The sequence below is a fragment of the Ptychodera flava genome, chromosome 19 (assembly GCF_041260155.1).
Source record: "Ptychodera flava strain L36383 chromosome 19, AS_Pfla_20210202, whole genome shotgun sequence".
NCBI classification, from domain to species: domain Eukaryota; kingdom Metazoa; phylum Hemichordata; class Enteropneusta; family Ptychoderidae; genus Ptychodera; species Ptychodera flava.
This window is the reverse complement of record NC_091946.1, coordinates 38,213,450-38,235,517: the sequence shown is the minus strand read 5'-3', so window position 1 is coordinate 38,235,517 and position 22,068 is coordinate 38,213,450. Positions and strand designations below refer to the sequence as shown.

General features: G+C 34.2%; 1 protein-coding gene across 12 annotated transcripts in view; it reads left to right on the top strand.

Annotated features, from left to right (window-relative positions):
- The first annotated feature begins 43 nt into the window (after positions 1 to 43).
- The window catches only part of LOC139119463 (cilium assembly protein DZIP1L-like), a 61,769-nt gene continuing 39,744 nt past the window's right edge, over positions 44 to 22,068 (top strand). For all 12 annotated transcript variants that reach the window (XM_070683293.1, XM_070683289.1, XM_070683285.1 and 9 more), the window contains exons 1-5: positions 44 to 220; positions 2,735 to 2,962; positions 4,267 to 4,436; positions 16,892 to 17,095; positions 18,253 to 18,483. In XM_070683293.1, coding sequence (XP_070539394.1) covers positions 2,776 to 2,962; positions 4,267 to 4,436; positions 16,892 to 17,095; positions 18,253 to 18,483 — 792 coding nt within the window. In that variant the 5' untranslated portion in view covers positions 44 to 220; positions 2,735 to 2,775. The remainder of the gene's footprint in view (positions 221 to 2,734; positions 2,963 to 4,266; positions 4,437 to 16,891; positions 17,096 to 18,252; positions 18,484 to 22,068) is intronic.

Here is a 22,068-nt window from a genome sequence, read left to right as displayed (position 1 = left end):
AAGAGTCATGAGTATATTTCATTTCCGGGTCAATTTCCCGTGATTCATTTATGCAAACGAATTCCAACATGGCGTCAGTTTTGACTTCACTATCGTGAACTTCGGATGGTTACCCCTGAACTTTTTATTCTGTATCTGAGAAACTCGAGCTTCCGTCGCGGATAAGCTTATATCTTGTGGAATTACGTTGTAAATTGGATTTGATCTATCTCTGAAACAGGTAGGATGATTTTTGTGAAGTTACTGGGCGGGGTTCAAAAATATTTTTGCAAGCAACAACATGTCCCGTGCCAAAACAAAGTCCGGTCCGATTGTTTTGCTTTTGAGATCATCAAAGACATTATATTTGACAAAGATTTTTAAATACTGTATAACAGTTTCTTACATCGCTTTTGTTCATACCAAACAATATCTGTATATTGCGTACTGTTATTGTAAACAATTTACGGTAGATGCGCTAATTTGCAGTCGACAAGCTTGAAGTTGAACTTCCACAGGACTTTGGCGCTCTGTTCCACAATCGGAAGGATCAACGTTTCAAGCATAGACCTTCGAGGGGTCTATGTTTCAAGTCAAGTAATATATAGGGATTTTTTGGTACACATCAGTATAGGGATAATTTAACACTGTACATCTAGTGACGTCCACTCGCACAAGTACAACAGGCCGGGCGCGTAAACCAGATCGGGATCTGGTTTCATCTTCTGCATTCGCTCTTCTGATATGGGCACTGCCACCAGCGTTTCGCGGCCCGGGGAGCGATACGCGGAGACGTTCGTTCAACTTTTATCGCAACACAAGAGTAACTTAGGGTCGACTGAGAGAGTAATTTGACCGTACGTGTCGTAATCATTTCTAGCATGAATGAAAAACTCCCTAAATTTTTTAAAAAGTTTATTATCACCGTATCACTTACGTTTTCGAGTCGTTTTGGAAAGCGTCACGTCCAGATCACAGCCTGTCTGAAAACAACTGTCCAATCTAGGACTACTGCTATTTTAGTGTTTTTGAAGCATACCTGTAGACTAACAAGTGGACAGTTAGAAGTTTCACACTATCCAGAAAGTGAAAATGAGTTAATTCATATTAATCGGCCAGATTTGTAATAAATATCGTAAAAGTTAATTGTAGTATACTATTTTGGTACTCTCAAGTTCTGAGATATTTCTGGCAAAAATGAAGAGAGTCTTCCCTTCAAGTGTGGAAGTTAGGTGTTGTACCTGAAAAAGAATGACAAAATTCTTTAAATTATGAAATGACCGCATATCGATATTAGATGAAGGATTTGAAAGGGGAATGGAGACAATAATTCAAACGAACAAGGAGAATATAATCTTCCAGTACTGCATTCAAAAGGAATATATTTCTCCTCATTTGTGAGCAATTTGGTGCTGGTGTATTGGGGCATGACAGCACATGTTCAAACAAATCGTGAGTGCAAAGTTCGACAGTGTGTGATTGATTTCTTCAGAAAATCAGATTTTGCATACATTAGAACCAGAACTTAAAAAAATCATAGACATATACCAGACTGACAGAAAGCATAAAACCAATAATTGATTATGTCAGGTGAGTGTGCATGATCTGTGTGAGTTTGTCCCATCATATAATAGTTTGCCCCAGTTTGACAGTTTTATTTATGTTCTTGGTCATTGAATGATGAGCGTCATTCAGCTATCCAGGGAGAAGACAAACATGGATTTGGCAATGTTCCATAAATTCCAGTTAAAACTGATAGTGACCAAATAGCTCTGTTCATGTGATGTATGGTATATACAATATTACACGTGATAATACCTTTTATCAGTGTGAAATTATCGACTTTTGTTAAAAACAAATTGACTTGTTACATTTTCCCATTAAGTTTGCCATGTTTGAGTACAAACCAGTGAGACAAATCTATTTAGGACTGCTGGTTTTTGCTACAAGCCCATTGTATCACGATAGGTGAATGGCCAAATGGTTCCAGTATCCACTGTCATATATCAGAATCGTAAATTATTTGCCAGTTATGCGCAACAGGACCTTGAAAAATGTGTAAAGTATGGTCTACTCGATTGTGGACTATCAACTTTTCAGTTATGCTGTTGTGTTCATTGTGTCTGTGTCCTTACTTTTTTGTCAAAGTCGACAATGGTGGCGTTTAATACTCACATACATACCAAGGATATGTTATGTGAAACAGTTAGGATAGCATCATGGCAGGGATTAGTGTGGCATCTACTTTCCTGCAGGGTACACACCATACAAACACATCTACAGATAAATTGCCCTGTAATGTTATCTCATTTATTTATGACATCTGTTGAATGGAATAGTCAAAACAGAAAGGAAAAACAGATCATCAAACCTTTGAAGAGGGGAAAGTTTGTGCAATTTTTTTGTGTGAGATGAATCAGCAACACACCCCTATAGCTATTATAAATGGTTCCATCCATTAATACAGTTAAATATGGAGTGAAATGTCATTAGAGGTTATTGTTTGTTTTGCATCACCAATAGTCACATCTAGGTGGTAGGACAATAAGGCATGGAACTCAGATATTCATAGCCTAAAACATATGCTGGTATGTCAGCGTGATATCATTTGAGTTTATGGTGGGATGAGATGACCAGTGGTCCGACAGTGAGACTCTCAGCATAGGAATATTAATTATGCTTTCAGTGTTCGAGGACTGACATCATGGATGTACTACCACTTGTGCGCCACTGACTTCAATTTCCTTCCCAACAGGTCATTAGCAAAGGATATTATTCCTAATTCAAGTATTTTCTATGAAGTTTGACAATGAGAATATGGACAATATGATGCCCAGTGGTTATTACAACAGTCCACGACGCCAGGCAGCCTATGCCTTTGCCAATCAAAATGGCTATCCAAGTATACCCAATGGATCCCCCAGGAATGGGCCAGGATTTTCATTCAGGAAACGATTTGAAAGGGTTGACTGGAGAAAAATGGGTATGTGAAAATTTGCATTATTTAGCTTTGTCGTTTACACATTTCTAATTGTAGTTGGCTTCTGGATTTGAAAGTTTCTTTTTTTCAAAAAAGTTTTCTATTTGATTAAGTTCAGCCCTCCTGAGTGAAAAAGGGTATCTACAGTATAATACTATGCTTGAATTGTAAAGAGTCAAATTGAATTTAAAAAATGCAACAGTCTATGTATAAATAATTTCTTTCAAGAGAATAAATCTGTCACATTTAATTTTAATAGTATCGGCTGAATGTTAAGTACTAGTAGTTTAAATATTTACTATATATAGTAATATTTGTACTTGGAGGATGTGAGGTATTTCACCATAAAATGTTTAATTGAGATGGGACAAACTCTTCTCATTTTAAAGTCAACAGTGAAACTCTAAAGTGTGATACAGTATAAAGTGTGGTGGTACTCCTATGCAGATAAGTGGAATATGCATTTATCTCTTGAAAGACACTTTCATCTAAAAGATAAAGATTTTTTACCTGAAAATCAAGGGAAATCAATATTCTTCTGTACAGTAAAAAAGCCTGGTAAAGAAGATTGGATTGACAATTGGAAAATCATTTTAAATGGATGTTAGGATATTTTTAGTACAAATAAAATATTTGTTACCAATTCTGATATTACATTTATTATTTTTAGTTCACCTTTAATCGGAAATTTCGCTGGTAACCAAAGAGAATGGGGAAGGTTTCTAAGGATTGAATTCTTTTTATCTGCCATAGAAAAACTCATTGCTGCTCAGGTACTGAAATTGTATCAGGTAATGCCATTGGCCATAAATCTTTGCAGATTATCTCGTATTTGAGATTGATTAGGCAAATATAAATTTTAATCCTACCCCAGTGTCACTATGGCAACTCAGGTTATACCCTCAAATTTTCTCTGAAAGCACAGTGTTTTGTTTCAAAGCTTTCAAATTTATTCTGATGAATATGAATGTATGTAACCTTAATTTGTCAATATCAAGATACATACAGATATTTTTAAATTTGAAAGCAATAATTGTGCTGATTCTGTGTTCAAGAAAACTATGAAAGTGTAAGACAAAGTATAGGATATAAAATAGACTATAAGCAAATGAAAGATAAAGAAACAAAACTTTCAAAATATTCAATGTGATTATCCTCCAGTTACCTTTGTAACACAGGTGATAATTTCACATTTATTGATAAACCAAACAGAAATTCTGAAAATTCTTTTCAATACAAGAAAATACCACTACCACTTGCTCCTGAAGCGGAACACAATTTCTTAATAACCTTACCTTTTCTGACAGCTTCCGTTGATGTGGAAAGGGTTTCAAGAGATCTTGATTTCACAGTACTACAGGACAACATAATGAACTTGACTTTCTGTAACATTGAACAAGAACTTGACACAAGGATGATTGACCCTAACTACATCAAACTCTTCAAACTAGCTCAGCTGACCATCGAATATTTACTGGTAAGTCTCAGATAGACTCTACTCTATATCCTATGTTGTGACATGTTTTTCTATTTCTTGGTTTCCCTGAAATGTAATCAATGTAATTTAATTTTGATAGAGATCATAATTTTCAATTGCTAAGTGATCACCTTACCAAAAGTCAACCTATGTAAGTTTGTAGTGCATATCAACAAGTAATATATATGGGTTTTTGTGAATTGCTTTCAATATTACTATTCCTGAATGCCATTAAACTATGACACACTGTAGTACATGTATAATTAATTAGTTTTTGTAAAAATCTGTCGGTCACAAATTGTTGAAAACAATCTTAAAGCCATTGTCTCATACTCTTTTCAAATTTTGATTTCTTTCTGCTTTGAGTAGATTTTGCAAGAAAATCCAATAAACTGAGTTAGATCTCACTTATGTATTCAGGATGCTTGAAATCTTGAGAGTTATACAAGAATTCTTTGTTTGGCATGATTTATTGTCTTCTACTTATTTATTGATGACAGGATTTTTTAAGTGAGAAAAGATTTTGACAAGCTGTCTTTATAAACCTCAGAGAGATTGAACAATAATAGGCAGTTGATTTTAAAGTAAATGTATCTGACAAAGGAACTGTCAAAAATAGAAAACTCTGCCAAGAATTTTGTACATGTTATTTTACATTTACATACAGGATGAAATGCAAATTTCTTTAACTGTATCTCAAATTTCAACAGATTGATTGATCTGAAAGTTCAAGTTTGAAATTAGAAAAATGGAATATTATAAAAAGAAGCATCTTTGTGATGGCACAAAATATTATGGAAGATGCACAATTTTTTTTTCCAATTATACATGTAGTAAAACTATTAAACACATGTTTAAACTGGAACACTGAGGAGTTTATGGTATGATAGTCTTTTATTCAATCATTTTGGGGCTTCCTGATCCCGCATACATGTATGTATTTGTTTTTAATATTCAACAACTCACATTCTGTCACTAAGTTTGCGGACACGGTCTGTATGCAGTGACAAAAAGGAAAAGATAACATGACATCACTATTGCAGTTTATAGGGAGTGTAGTCACCAGGTGTTTGCAGAAAGATGACAGACTTGTCATGTTAGAACACTTGAACAGATCCTATGTACGATAGCAGTGACACAGAATCAACAGAAATATGGAAAAGCTCCGTGTACAGTAAACATAATGTTGTTATCAAAGAGATTGCCAGTTTTACCAGATATGATATTGCTGTACATGGGTAACCATAATTCATGCAGTCAAACTCTGTAGAATCCTTCAAATGACTGATTGAAGTACACCTATTGCTGGCGTATAACTATAAGTGATAAAATGTAGATTTTCAAATTAAAAGGAACCGAGCATTGAGAACTCATTTATTTATGTCAATATTACCTTATGTGAATACTGATATTGTGATGTTTTTTCCGATCTTGTTAAGCTTTGACCTGTAGAATTCATAACAGTATAGTGTTTTGTGTGGCATTTTTACTTCAGTAAATTAGAATTCCTAACTCCAGCTTGTGACCACATAGACTTTTTAGAACTTTTACATGAAGTGTTTAATAGCTTTTGGTGTTTGGCAGAATGACAAAAAAAAATTGGAGCCCACTGTTGAGAGTTGGTGATACTGAAAAGTATAGTACCATACCCAGGGGTTACCTGTACTTCATTTGGGTTCAACAAGTCGATTGGCCAATATAAGGACAAAAAAAAAAAATTGTGTGTTTCCTGTAACATGCTCTTCAGAAATAGGGTAGGTAGGTCGGAAAAAAATTTTTTTTGGTAATTTTTTTTTCTCTGCAAAAAAGAAAATGTGAAAATTTTAATACCCTTCGACAAGAGTCAAGGCATCGTCATTGTCAACACAAAAGATTACATACACGAATGCAAAAGACAATTACGCAACACTCAGTATCATACACAACTAGACAGTGACGACACAGAACAAACAGTAAACAAAGTACACGAACTATTTAACAAAATGTACGAGAACAAAGACATCGACCATGATACTTACAAGTATCTCGATCCAAAAAACATAAAAATCCGTACCCCGCATTGGTACTTATTTCCTAAAATTCACAACCGCCGCCTGAAAACTCAACGTTTGCAGGGAGACCGATATTTAGTGGCTGCTCCAGTCCCACTAACAGAATTTCAGAATTCCTGGATTACTTCATAAAACCACTGGTCCAGCAACAACCGTCAAATATAAAAGACACAACAAACTTCATACAAGAAATAGAAAAAACAAATTTCCCCCAACATGCATTTCTTGTAACACTCGACGTGGTGTCGATGGACACAAACACAATTCACGACGAAGCGATTCGGCTAGTCAGTGAAACATTTAACTCACAAACCTCGCTTCAAACAAATTACGGCATCAAAAAACCACCCACGGAAGACTTAATAGAAATGCTTTCACTAATTCTAAAACACAACAGTTTTGAATTTAACAAGCAATATTTCCACCAAACCCGCGGCTGCAGCATGGGATCGAATGCCTCGCCAGAGATAGTAGACATTGCTTTTTATGAACTTGAAAAGAAAATAATCGTAAACAACCACAACAACAATCACTTCTGGAAAAGATTCAGAGATGATGTCTTTGCAATCTTTCTGGGAACACAAACCGAACTCACTAACTTCATTCAAAAAATCCACACAATGCACCCAACGTTTAAGTTTTCATACGAAAACTCAAGACAGGAAATTACATTCCTAGATGTAGTAGTTTTCAAAGGTGCAAGATACCACAAAGAAAATATCCTCGACATCAAAACACATACTAAACCAACAGACACATTCCAATTTCTACATAGAGAAGCGTGTCACCCGACAGCAACATTTAATGGCTTTATCAAAGGTGAAATCCTTAGATACGCTCGCACTTGAAACAACGACGACTTTACTAAAAAAAGTCGCTTTCTTTAGAAACAAACTACTCGACAGAGAATACAAAAACAATGAAATCACGAATATAACAGAAAAAATAAATCACAGTATTCGTAATACACTAACAAACTGTACAAGTACACGTAAAGAAGCAACAAACAAACTCATCTTCAGTACAACATACAGCCTTACATAAAAACAAAAGATCTTGAGGGAAGTCTTTTGAAACATTTGGCTGAACTGGAGAAGGACTCAACACTAAGGAATCTATTCCCAGAATCACCAATCATTGCTTACAAGAGAAACAAAAACCTAAAAGACACACTAGTCGAAACAAAATTTACAGAAGTAAAGAAACAAACAAACAAACAAACCAGACCACCAAACGGACTCACAACGAGACCCAAACATTGATATTCTTGCCTCGCTATTCGAAGAGCAAGATCACTAAAATACATAAAAATAAATTTTCACAAACACAAACTAACGAAAGAATCTACATTGCGACTGATGAGAAACCACACTCGGGTTTCGAAACGCAAGCGTCAAAGGGCCACTCATCAACTTTGTAACACCATAGGTCCGGCTGCGTCTCGCCATAAGCTTTCCCCACACAAACAAAACATTACCGTACACACTAATCCAAAATTCCCTACAAATATCCGAGGCGAAACAAACATTTTCATTAACACAAAAAATCGGATAAAAATGTAGGAACACATTTTTGAAACGAATCAATCACAAACTCGACACAAAAACATTTTTGATAGTTAGTTGGGGAGCCTCTTTCACACTTTTTACAATCGCCATAAGCTTTCCCCACACAAACAAAACATTACCGTACACACTAATCCAAACTTCCCTACAAATATCCGAGGTGAAACAAACATTTTTATTAACACAAAAAATCGGATAAGAATATAGGAACAAATTTTTGAAACGAATTAAACACAAACTCGACACAAAAACATTTTTGATAGTTAGGTGGGGAGCCTCTCACACTTTTTACATTTCTTCTTGAACGTGATCGCATTTCTCACATGTTACGAAAAACACGCTTGCACAAGCAGTCGCTATTGTTGTTTAATGACGTCATGAAATCACGCGTGATTTAAAACTTTTCCCAGCCAATCTCGCGGGATTTGTTTTTTAAGGTCCAAAAAAAAGTTTAGGGTCGGGGGGTTTGAACTAGGGTAGGTCGGGTTACCGGAAACACACAATTTTTTTTTTTAGGCCAATATAAGCATTATAAAGGATCATGGTACATGAATGAGGATATCAAGCTGTAGGGTTCAGAGTTACAAACTGTATGTGGGCATAGGTACATGTATTGAATTAGTACATCAGCCTTTAATACCAGAGTTACAAGAGCATAAAATTGTGCCATGAGTATGGTTAATGGCTGAGCAAACATCACAACATTACTTATTCTATCCCCTGTAGGGTTTTTGTATGAATAGGCAAATTGTGCGACTTTAAAGTTTAATTATAGTCACCTTAGCAACAGGCTATACAAATATCACAGACACTACATAACTACAAACTTAAAAAGAAGGTATCTTGTCAGCAATGAATGAGAAATCTATTAAATTCTTCTAATTTATTCTTCATATTTGAGGTTATTATCTTATAGATATAGATTGGTCTGCATACGAACAGTACATTGACAGATGTGTAATTGAATCTTCTGAAGTGTGTGACCCATAAAATGCCCTACAGGGTACATACATGGTCACTCCCTTTACTTCCTTTGTCAATAATTGTAGTGTGTGTGTGTGCAAAGCAATCATCAAAAGTTGTTCTATATGCTGCTGGCTTGAAAACAAAACCAAAAGAAGGGAATAGGGATAGTACAGTATGTGTGTTTTATTGTCAGTTAGGGCATTAGGCATGGCTCACCTAGCAAAAATTTAATACAGTTTGATCTGAAATAGGTCATAATTACAGTTACTGAATATTGTAAATTAATCTGTACATAATGCCCAGCATCTGAACATAAGAAATTTCGATGATTGATAGCAAAATTTCCTGTTCATCTTACATGTATATCATTACGCTAGTTATGGAGTTGATTTTGATTTTTAATATTTTCAGAGCTCAGTGCAAGTTCCCACCAGAAATTCATAGTGACTTCAATTACAAATCGGATTTTATGCATACTTGAAATGATTAATTTGTTATTTGTACATCAACATTATGGAGAGATAGCAGATGTTTTTCATACATTTTTGTGAAAATTAAAGATTTTAGAATCACCAATATCGGATGAGCAAGTCAAGACAAAATACAAATAAGTTGTACCAGTTGTGTAAGCAGCAAGCTTCTTTGATTACTTGAAAATGTCAATTATTTGTTCGTGGGGGCTGTCTTTTTTTGAGACATTATGGCTGCCACCTCCTTCCTGCACCTGTACACTTACTTTTTTCATGCATCCTGTATTCCTCTTAACTGACTGTGAATCAGGTTTGTTAGAATGGAAAACTTTTATCAAAAGTGTGTCAAGTTTTGTGAACAAAATTTTATGTTTTCATTTAAATCGTTTAAAGGTGTCAACTTTCGTGCCAAGTTTGTGGTATATATAATTTTGGTGTTTACAGATGTTAATGTTTGTCACGTACCATGCCCTATCAACCCACTGTAGTTGTCATTGAAGAGCCTTCCTTGTCAATATTTATTAGCTGAGGTACACAATGGCAAGCATCTGTTTGATTTACATCACAGCATTGTTCTGTGAGGAACACAGCGTCCTAAAGACTACCGATGTTTCACAGTTTCCAACAGATGTTAATTATGCAAGTGATTTCCAATTGGCAAATACTAATAGTCTACTGAAGTTATGTTTTGCAAAGTTAAGCAACATGTCTGTCTCTTTCTCTCTCTCTCTCTCTCTCTCTCTCTCTCTCTCTCTCTCTCTGTAAATAATGACACAAATTAAATGTATATAAAATAACACAAATTACTTCAAGTACAAAGTAATTATATGTGTTTCTTAAGTTTCATGAACCCTGCAATCCTCAGACAAAACTAAATTTCCTTAGGTCTTGACTTACATTTACATAGTTTGGACGTACCATTACAGGTATATTGTTTTAGGTGGTGTTGAAATTTGATAAATAATATTTGTTTTGGTGGCAACATTTGGAAACCAACTCAGAGTATTTGTTTAACAGCATAGATTTATCAGGGTTAATTATGTATGAACATGTGTGCTGTGTCTGTGTGTGTATGTCTGTGTGTGTGCACGTGTTTGTGTGTATATATATATATATATATATATATATATATATATATATATATATATATATATATATATATATATATATATATATATATATATATTTGAGTACATGTATACGTCTATAGCTAGGTATGTACAAACCATACCTATTCTCATGATACATACAAGCACCCATTTTTGTGAATATCATACATTCACATGTTTGTGTATGTAGGGAGTTTTATTCTGTTTGTAGAGATGTAAGGTTATATTAAATTTATTTGGACACATCTCATGTTTAGGAAGACCCAGACAAATCTATATGTTTAGTCACATGTTGTTCCATGTAAATATGTTTAGGGAGATATCTCCTGTATAGCTAGACAGACAACTACAATAGCATTCAAATCTCAAATCTACCTGCAATAATAATTCACCTGAAATTGGTTGAGTTGGCTTTTGTCTTCTTCTGTTTTAGCTGCTATCATGTTTGGTAACGTTGTACATGAACGAGCTTGTATAAACATTAAAATGCTTACATGTACCTAACATGTACACTGTACATCAGACAAAGGGCATAATAGAAAGGATGAAAGTCAGATAAAGAATAAAATGTAATGATACAAAGAAGACAATGAGCTTTGATAAACACAGTTATGTCTGTCATTTTTCCGTTCAACAATTCAAACAAATCATTATGCAAAGAAGAAATATTTCATAGCTGCTTGTACATGAGCTCGCTACCTTCAAAATTTATCAGCTGAATGTTTTCAACTGTTTTGAACAATCATTGTATAGCCCTGTCAATCAGTATTACACTGAATGCTGCATGTCAGAGCATCAACAAGTGAAATCTTTTTTTGAAGCTAAGCTATCAACAGGAGGTTTGAATTCTCCATTGTTCTACATTTATGCAAAGCCACTGATATGGGACAACATGCCGTGAGTTCAGCTTTTATCAAGAGTGCACAGTAAAAAAAATGGTATACCATATATTCTTTTTTTATTAAAGTTCTCTTTCAATCACAAGCTAGTGTGTATTAAGACTTTTTTGTGAACCTGTATTAAAGCTATGTTATCCCTTCGTAATTTATCCAAGCATTTCAAGCAATATATTGACTCTGTTAATCTCAGAAGTGAAGAGGTACATGTACTTGTGCAGTTTGTTCTGTAATGCACCATAGTTGATTTCTTTGGATTACCTCAGAACAGCATCTCCTTTCAGTGTGACAAAATTGATAATTATCAATTTTACAGATCCATTGTGTAATGTAGCAGTCCAGTTTTTCTTTCCACTGTCAATATTGTAGATAAAATGCCCTCTGTAATTTTACAAGAGAATATAACTTTTGACTGTTTTTGAACAAGCCAGAGCTCAACAGGATTATATTTGTTTGAAGTGAAAATGATTATGAAAAAATACATTATCGTATATCCAAAAATGGTATTTGCTTCATTTTTACAACTATCTGAAACCGAATATGAAAATACACAACCCTACGGCAATTATGTAATTGTAGTATTTCTACTTGTAAACAGCATTGCAGTTTTTAATGAATTCACAAATTGACAGAACTTTCTGAAACATTGACATAAAATCAGTGAAATAAAAATAGCAGGAAAGCAATGTATTGTACCTTCAAATTGAAAAGTTGAACTTGTTTCCTAAGTAATAAAGGTTGAAGTTTTTCAAATGTGTAAATACCGTATATCAACATTTTCCCACATTTGACGTGTGATTATAATATTTGAAACAAAAGATTGGAACTGTTGTTATGCATGGTAATATCAATATTGATGAATGTATCGTTTTATGTTATTACCATCATCAAGTTTAGAAGAGTGCAACCATTGCAATCAGTATCAGAGTTGTGATTTTCGTAAGTGAACCTAATATAGTCTTGATTTTACAAGCATGAATGAAACTGCAAAATGACTCAATAATTTTACAGTCAGCTCTACATGTATATTGCATTCCTTATAAGAGAGTTTCCATCAGTTTATTTAATTCCCAATTGTTAAAGCATATAGATTTACTTAATTGATTATTTACATACATGTACAAGTTAATGTATTATTTACATACAAGTTAATTAATTCTTTACATCCAAATATTGGTACACATATTACTTTTAGTTAAAACAAGCATTGGGACCTGACATATATGACTTGTTGCAGTTTATCACTCAAACTATTTGCATTTCTTTTTTTAATGTGTTTACCTTCACTGCAACACATGGTCTAGGGTATGAAAGGATATATATGTTTTCTGAACAAGACTGCTATATTTGTATTCTATACTAGTGTATAGTACTGTCAGTATTTTATGAAGGTGTTATATTGATGTTTGGTTCTTGTTTGCAAGGTCCAAATCTTTTAAACACAGGATAAAAAGGATATTGTCCTTTTTGTACCAAGTTTTGTGAGAGTATACACATAGTTTCCAGTAGCACAAAATTCATACATTCATGTGATAAATTTGCCACATTATATCATTTGTGAGTGTGTGTGTGTGTGTGTGTGTGTGTGCATTAATGTTACAGAATCACGCTAAATGTTGTTTTCCAGTAAAGCAGGATTTGCATTTGCAATTAAATGTACTCACATCTGTACAGAGGCATCAAATATATTGAAGGGGATTAATTGCATGCATCCTCATACAAATGCCAACAGTGTGTAATAGTTTGTTTACTCTGCTGTTTCAGAAAACTAGACACGATTAAGTCCAAAGGTATAGGTTTTAATATTTGTGCTTCCCTGAGAATTTCCATTTGTCTCTGCCATGGACAGTAAGAATTGTTCATCATATTGAATGTAAGAAGCCATCTTTTCAAAGCGGAAAAAATAAAAAAAACTTTTCAAAGCAGAAAAAATAAAAAAAATAAATATTTAACATGAAACAGAAAGAAAAAAGTTGTTGACATTTTAAACAATAGAAAGAAAGTGCATTTTTTGTGAACATTGTTCCATCTGTGACTTTTACGTAATCACGTTTCATCCGATGAATTATACCATAGTAATATTATTTAGGAATTTTACATAATCTTCCATCATCCCAGGATACAGTTAATTACACTGTAGTAATATTGCTTAGGAATTTTTGTGCATTATTGATGACATTTTATGAAAAAAAGAGACACAAACATTGTTTAAAATCAGACTATATAATATTATGGTATTGTATTACCGATATTTCTTTTGTCAGTTAGTATTACTGGTTTCTGTTTTGTTGGTTATTTGTCTGCTTTTGTCTTCACAAATGTTAAATGTCATGCTTTGTAGTCAGCTCGACCTCAAAGAGATTATCAGTTGCGTTTTACATCCCTGTCAAAATAGAAAATTTGACAACGTTTGTAAAATCGTTGCAGCTGTGACATTCTAGAATATAGCTTATAATTCATTATCCTTTCAGCCTGTAAGCTTTGGTTTAATCACATTGAGTTTCTCAGTGAAAGTTTTATTATTCACTGAAACTGGACAAACTGACACATATGTTGCCAATATATACTGAACAAGAATTTTTTACACAAACACTGTGCAACAGAAGGAAATCTGAAAATGGTGATGTAATAGTGATTAAAGAAGCAATTTCAAATTCATGTTCTCAATTTTGCAACCTTTGAAAAGGCTTGTTGTATTGTTCTGTATTGTAAGGTGGACAAAACAAAGGTTTACCTTAAGCCCTACCGACAGACTGGAGTACATTGTGTACCAGAAATCTATGTTACCCTTTTGAATGCTGTAATTTTTCCCAACAAAATTTTAGTGCAACATTGTACCAATTTTTATGAATTTTTCTGTAATGTTTTTGATAATTTTTGACTTAATGGACATCGTATTTCATTGGCTACAGTTTTTCATCAAAATTTTGCAAAAAATCTAAAAAAATGCAGTGTTTTTGCTAAGGTTTGGGAATATCGGTAAATGATTTGGGAACCCCGGTAACATTGCTGCAGTTCCCTAGTCTGATTGCATTGATATACCAAGGGGAACCCCGGTAAAATGACTGGGGAACCCCGATAACATTTACCAGGGTACTGGCCTTATTAAAAACACTGGAATGACTAAAAGCGATAAAATATGACTTTTGCGCTCGAAGTGTTAATGAACTACATTGTACTGCTGCACTGCACTGTAAAACTCTGCATAGGGTAGATTGAGGATGCATTTGACAAATATCATTATGTACTCATGTTATGCAAGTTTGTGGTTCTTTTCAAAAAGTTATATGAATTTCTTTTGTTTTTCTCATTACAATAACTTGTAGCTGCCAAAGAAGAAATGATATCTCTGATCGTGCTTCTAGAAGTCAGGTAACATAAATGGTCTGAATGACTTGCAGGAAAGACTGAAAATGCGCAGAGAACATATTCAGCACACAAACTGCTGTGTCTGTATTGTGTTCAACACAGCTTGGAATATTTATGACAGTTTGAGTTTCAGAAAACTATAAAAAGAGAATGATTTGGTGCTCTGCATAAATGTGTGAGTTTCACCAATAAATTCAGTTGAGATGATAAAAGACAGGACCCAACATGTGACATATGATAGACAATGGATACAGCATACAGTGTAATGCTGGTAGCACAAATGTCAGTGCATACAGTTGCTATTTCAGGAATCAAAGTGGTGTTTGTTTTATTAATGTTTGGTCATGTCAGGTCAAGGATGATACCTTTTGTATACATTTGTCAGTGGTGTTTACATTAATTATATGAATTTGAAACCATTAAAAAGGCAAATGAGAGTTGAGAAGCACTTTGCAGATTATTAATTTTGAAGACTGTGCTGGAAAATGTTTCATTAGTAGCAACTATAGGCATACACAGAATATACTTGAGTAATTTATGGGAATAGTCTGTACTATTTTTATAGCTGACATCACTGGTACAGAGTGATGTTGGATAAATAAGCCATTTTAATACCTTTGATTTTGATCCATGGGAAATCATTTTCTTCAGAATGGCAGATTTCATATCAGGATCAAAAGACACAGTATGGTATGAAAATGTGCCTCCCCAGACCCTTTGTTTTACCACCAGATATAATGGAAACTTGTTGATTGACAAAATGTTTTTCCATCAATATATTATATTTATACTTGTTGGCTAATAATAGAACTTTTAGATGTAGAAATTTAAACCTGTACAATTTATAGTATTGATATTACAGTACACAGTGTCTCTGATTTTTTTCTCAAAATATTGCAGTTGATTTCCACTGAATTTTTTTAAGGTCATTTTAATTTAACTATAAAATTTGTCTCATATTGTAATGTAAATGTCATAAAGATTGATACAGTTATTCCACTGTCACAGTTTGGTTTGAGGAAAACCCTTTCAGAGGGTTGATCAAAACCTGTAGACAGTGCAGTGGTGATTGGAGATTCAATCACAGACAATGAAATGGTTCCTCTGTGTGAAAGATGAATATCATATTTTGAATATGTAATGCTGTGGAACATGCATTAATAGTCAATGGTAAACACTATTTGTACTAAGTGTACGATAATAGACTATTGGTAACAATCACTAACTCTGTGATGAGACTTGGTTAGAGTTAAATGATTTGCTATATGGAATATTTAAAGGTATATAACCTTGATAGATCACATGCCTTGTAAGTTGGAGCTTCACTGCATACATAACCATACCAGTAAAATTTGCAAAATAGAACACCTGCTGGTTACAATGCTATGAGTCCATAGCTTTGTCACAATACACTTGTATTAGTGTGTTTGGCTGGTGAAAGAGTTCAACTATATACTGTACTTTTGTATGGTACATATAGATCAATGAAATGTATTGTACATTTAAGATTGATCAGTGGGATATCTTGTTTATGTCTATTCTTTCTCTCCCATATTTCTCTATGTTGAGTTCCAACTTGAGGCCAGAGTAAATAAATTATTTGTTTTACAACAGCTCAAGATTGTGAAAGTTAGGTGGAAAAGCGATCACAAAACACATACAAAAAATTTTCCTCATACATGCTACTCATGCATATAACTGTATATGCTCCTGGAGGATTCAATGTTACTTCCCCCAATGGTTCAATGATTTGTTGCAACGTAAAAGTCATGGCTTTGTCTCACAACAGGATATCATCAACAATGGAAAATTCTGCAATAAAAGTTTTTTCCTGTAAGACAACGCAAACCTGTACATGCACTGTTGCAAAACAAGGAATTTACTTGCTCTGGCCTTGCTATGCAAAACAATAGGGTTTTTGCACAATAAGGGCCATGAAAATGTTGACAGGAAAGAGACAAGAGGACAAAAATTATCCTGACATCAATAAATTAATAATTTTGGATGTTTTTATGTGGTTTTTTTTCAGCATTCCCAAGACTACCTAGCTAACACAATCAGTGTAATAGAAGAGAAACTACACAATGCTATGCAAGAACATGAAAACACAAAACAAGTCGTCCAAAAACAGGAGGAAGAGTTGAAGAATGTTAAGAAAGAGAACAGAAAAAGGAAGAAAATGCTGGAAGCCCAACAGTCTTTGATTCAAGCCGGTGCTAATAATTATCACAAAGTAAGTATGGAGTATCCAACACTCTTGATTTGGTAATGTTACCCCAGCAGCATTTGATTCAAGCTGGTGTTAATACTTAAGTACGAAAGGAATATTATTTGCTCCTGGTCCAATAACCCAAACAGTCCCTCAATCACGCTAATGCTAGCAACAGAGCACATATGGAGTGTTCTGTGCTGGTCATCCAATGAATCAACCCGACAGTCCCTGATTTAGGCTAGTGCTAATGGAGTATATGCTGTACAGTCGTTGTGGTCTGCCCAAACATTCTCAAGAAATCAACTTCAATACACTGGGACACTTTGTTGAATTGCGATAGTTTTTACTTTCAGCACTATATATGTTTGTGTATGTATTGTCTTGCTAGGGATGTTATCATTGTGGTCATAAGTCTTTCAAGTTCCAGGCAAACACAAAAAGGTTTTGGGCTTATTCTTCATATTGCATTGTTTTGTTAAGACAAACATCTTCCAGGAGTAAATATGTTTTGTTATGTAAGGATGATCAGATGTAGCCTATACACATCCACTTTTCAATTGAATTCAGTGTGGTTGAAAATTTTCAAGTTAAAATTGGTCACAAAATTTAACAAAAGTAATAATGCTTACAAGCGCTTGAAGCAGTGCAGTTTTTGCACTTGATGGGGGTTTTACGTGGAGAACAAGTTTTTTTGAGTGATTAAGAAAATTTGTATGCATCACAAAATAAGGAGGAATCATGACTAAGTGTGTAGGGTTGGTGAGTTTTAAGTTCAGAGTAGTGGACTCACTGTGAGACGGTTGGCATGGTTAGTGTGAGATTAGAGCACTGTTTTTGTTAAGGCCGGTACCCCGGTAAATGTTACCGGGGTTCCCCTTGGTATAACAATGCAATCAGATCAGGGGACAGTAGAAATGTTACCGAGGTTCCCAAATCATTAACCAATGTTCCCCAACCTTAGCAAAAACACTGTAGAGTATGGTATAGTGCCCCTTAGCAAGGCACATTTCTCCTCATTGCTTCATTAGGTAATGGTATAATAGGTAATGGGTATTGGATATCGATCATCCTATAATTGGACTCTCCTCCCTTTGATGATTGAGTGAATCAGAAAAAACACCAAAGGTAACTTGCACTCTCTACATAAAATAAAGCTCATATATTTTCTATATTTCCAGTGTCAGTATTGCCAGAAAGCGTTCATCAATGCATCATTCCTACAAGCCCATATGCAAAGGCGGCACCCAGAGTTTGCACTCCCACAGGCGACCCTTGACCTCCAGAATCAGGCATCCAGGGCTAACGAACGGCTGGAGAAAGAAATAGACGACCTACGAGACAGATTGAAGCATGCAGAGAGTGAAATTGACAGAGAGAGGAGGACCCATCAGGAACAGTTATCAGCCAGGGTAAGCCTTGAAGGAATGATTACTGCACCATGACATTGACATTGAAAATAGTGCATCAAAATAAAACTACAACGCTTGTCAGTTTGACAATGTTTTCAATGATGTTCATCAAAAAGTAAATAAGACTCTTAAAATATTGATCAAAATTTCTTCATAAAAGCAATCTGTTTCTCTTGTATCTGAATTTTTATAGTGACCCCTGATTTTATTTTTGATTTTGAAAAAGAATGGTCGAAAGTTTCCTTGAGGAAATTTGAGCAAAACCCTAAGTCTTTCACTTTTAAGAAGTGTACTGCCTTAAGCTATAAAATCAAGACTACTATAAGCTTAGCGTACTAGTCCATCAACTCATCATCTTCCAAAATGATTTTTGCACTGCTCTTGACAATAGTAGAATTAACACTCATCACTGAAAAAGGCTGAAGTCACCACTTGTCGTTACTTCTGTTTCTTGTGAGAACTGTGGTGTTCAGTTCTATCAACTGAAGGACGTGCACTTTTGTTCAATGTGTGCAAAATTTACCCTTGTCATGCACATAGGTATAAAATACTAGTAGTTCAACAGCCATTTCTGTTGATATGTGCCAAATATACAGTACTGTGAGGTTTTCTTTATAACTTGGATCTACGTAAAAGCATAGACCCTCTGTTTTTTTGGTCTATGGTTTTTTTTGGTCTATGGTAAGACTTTGTCCTTTTAGCGCCAAAGTCAATTTTTGTCACCTTTCCCCCGGTCAGTTTTTGTCAGATTTTTGCCAAAATTTTGATGAAAAACTGTGGCTGATGAAATATTGTGTACATTTGGTCCAAAATTATCAGAAAAATTACAGAAAAGTTCATAACAATTGGTAAAATGTTGCACTAAAATTTTGGTGGGAAAAAACACAACACTCAAAGTGTTAAAGTGAATCAGTATTCATATATGTCCATGTGCTATTGCAAAATTTCATTCCCTAAGTACATTGTTTCATTGCTTGTATCTGAAATCAGTTATGAACTGTGAATTTATTTTTAGAAAAATCACTTTAATTTTTTTTTAGAAATATCACTTTAATGCTTGCAAAAAAAATAGTTTACTTGGCAGTATGGGTGACAAGTCAGTACATCATAATAGCATGGCTAAACTTCTGAAATCATAAAACTATCATTTTTTGAAGGTTTTTAATAGAAATTTTTTTCAAATATCTCTAAAGGTATATAAAATTTAGATACAACAGATGTTTCTCAGATTGATAGTAGTGATAATATTAAGGAATGACAACAATATCAAGAATTTGTGTCCACCACTTTCCTGCAAGAAATGCTGACTAAAGTAGTTACTGTTTAGTCTAATTATTCAAACTTATATGTATTTAAATTTCAATTTCAGCGGAAATTTCAATTCAAAATTTAATTTTCATTATTTCAAATTTCAATTATATTTATCATTTATTGAAGTAACAAAAGCTTCAATAGCGAAGAACTAGAATTGTGTTTGTACCCCTCTTGTATATTTGATATCACAAACTTAAATACTTACACTGTTTCATTGTCAGTTCATATCTGATTTACATGTATGTACTCTATCAAAGATACCCTAATATCAGTTCAGTGCAAACAGTGAACTCAAACACAATATTCAACTTGTTATATTGCAAGCTTCTATGTATTTCAGAGCTTGCTGTAAAGTGACAGAAATTCGTGCTGGTATTATATATGAATAAGTTGTGACTCAAACTGTCACTCATATTACAGTAAATGAAACTGTTAATTAATTATCGATTTCTAACAGGGTAACTGCTCTAATTATAACCACAGAAACACCAGGTGTTAATATTTCACCATTATATCATCAAATTCTCAAGGCAGTTTTGCCTGCAATTGGCAGAGGAACAGAACTGTGTCAGTTACTAATTAACCCTTTGGGTGCCAAAGTCAGTTTTTGTTGCATTTATAAAATATACCTCTGTCAAATTTTTACAGATTTTGCCAAGATTTTGATAAAAACTTGAGCCATAAAAAGTGATGTCCACTTGGTCCAAAATTATCAAAAAAATTACCGGTACTGAAAAATTCAAAAAAATGGGCAATATGTTGCACTTACATTTTGATGGGAAAAATTGCAGCACTCCATGGGTTAATTATATGCAGTATGCTTCAGTGATGTGGGAAACATACATGTACTTTTTAAAGGGCCAATGGCCGTAACTTTTGATGATAATGTCATTGTGTTTTTGACTGCAAAGCAAATACATTGTCTGATTCTGAAGTATGTTTTAGCCTAGGTTCCCAATACATAACGTATTGGGTACAATTTGCAAAATTGTTGTTGGCAAATGAATTCTAGTCAGGACTTAGAGTCTGTTTGAAATAGTAACTACACTGGTATACACATAGTAACTTTATTGACAAGTTGAACTCATTGATTGATTAATCAATAGATTAGATATACTGGCAGGTTATTGCAACTGGTCTCATGGGTGATTTTTGCACTTGACATAAAATCCATGAAAAATAAAATGAAACTTATTTAAATTATCATATCATGGTTTTTCGAGCTTTGATATCAGAGTTACCATGACAATACAGCACAAACATGAAGTAAACAGGCATAGAATAGAAGCATGTAAAATTTATTCACATGAACTTTTTTATGATGCTCACGACAATAAAAATTCAAGGTTGGGCCCATTGCATGATGTAAAGTTCATTTCAAAATTGATGTCCTTGGTCAAGGCCATGTGTGATGGTATTTTAAGGCTTGAGTATGATTCGTAAGGATGTAATGATGCAGTATATGTGTTTTGCCTTTCTGAAACCATCAAAGGGTTTGTCAGATATAGAGTTTTGGTTCTAGGGGCTCATTTTAAAGTTTTTTTTGAGTAAGAAAAATTTTACCCTCTTAGTTTTGAAAATCCAAAATTTTATTTTTCCCCATATCTATCTATCTATCTATCTAGAAAATTTATATAGCGCCTAATATCCAAAGTTCAACAATGCTCAGTGGCGCTTAGAGTTACAATGAAAATGCTCTCTGGAAGATGTAAGTTTTTAAGCGTCTTTTGAAAATGTTGACATTAGGAGAGGTTTTTATGTCCAGGGGCAAAGAGTTCCAAAGGACAGGAGCTGCTACAGAGAAGGAGCGGCGACCATAGGTTGTCAGATTCCATTTTTGTGAATTAACACAGGGATGGTAGCAATTTTGAATTTCAAATATCGGTAAATGTAAGGTAACATTGTCTGCCTAATTTCAAACTTTGCATGGTGACACCTAATTTTTATTTTTGATTTGGTTAAGAGAAAGTTTGAAAGTTTTATTGAGGAAAGTTTGAGAGCAAATGTTGAAGTCTTTCACTTTTTACGCGCATACTACCTTAACCCAGAGAGGTATGATATCACCCCATCCTTGGCTTACTGGTTTATGAGTAAACCGGCTGATACACAGTGAAAGTACATAATACTCCTATAAATAGATAATTGATACAGAGCGGCATTCCTTTGAAATATCCAGCTAGCCCATAAAATGTTGTCTGCCAGGTAGGGTCAAGAGAAAACAATGCCCTGATGTGATCAACTCCGTAAGTGAATACACTAGGATAGGATATC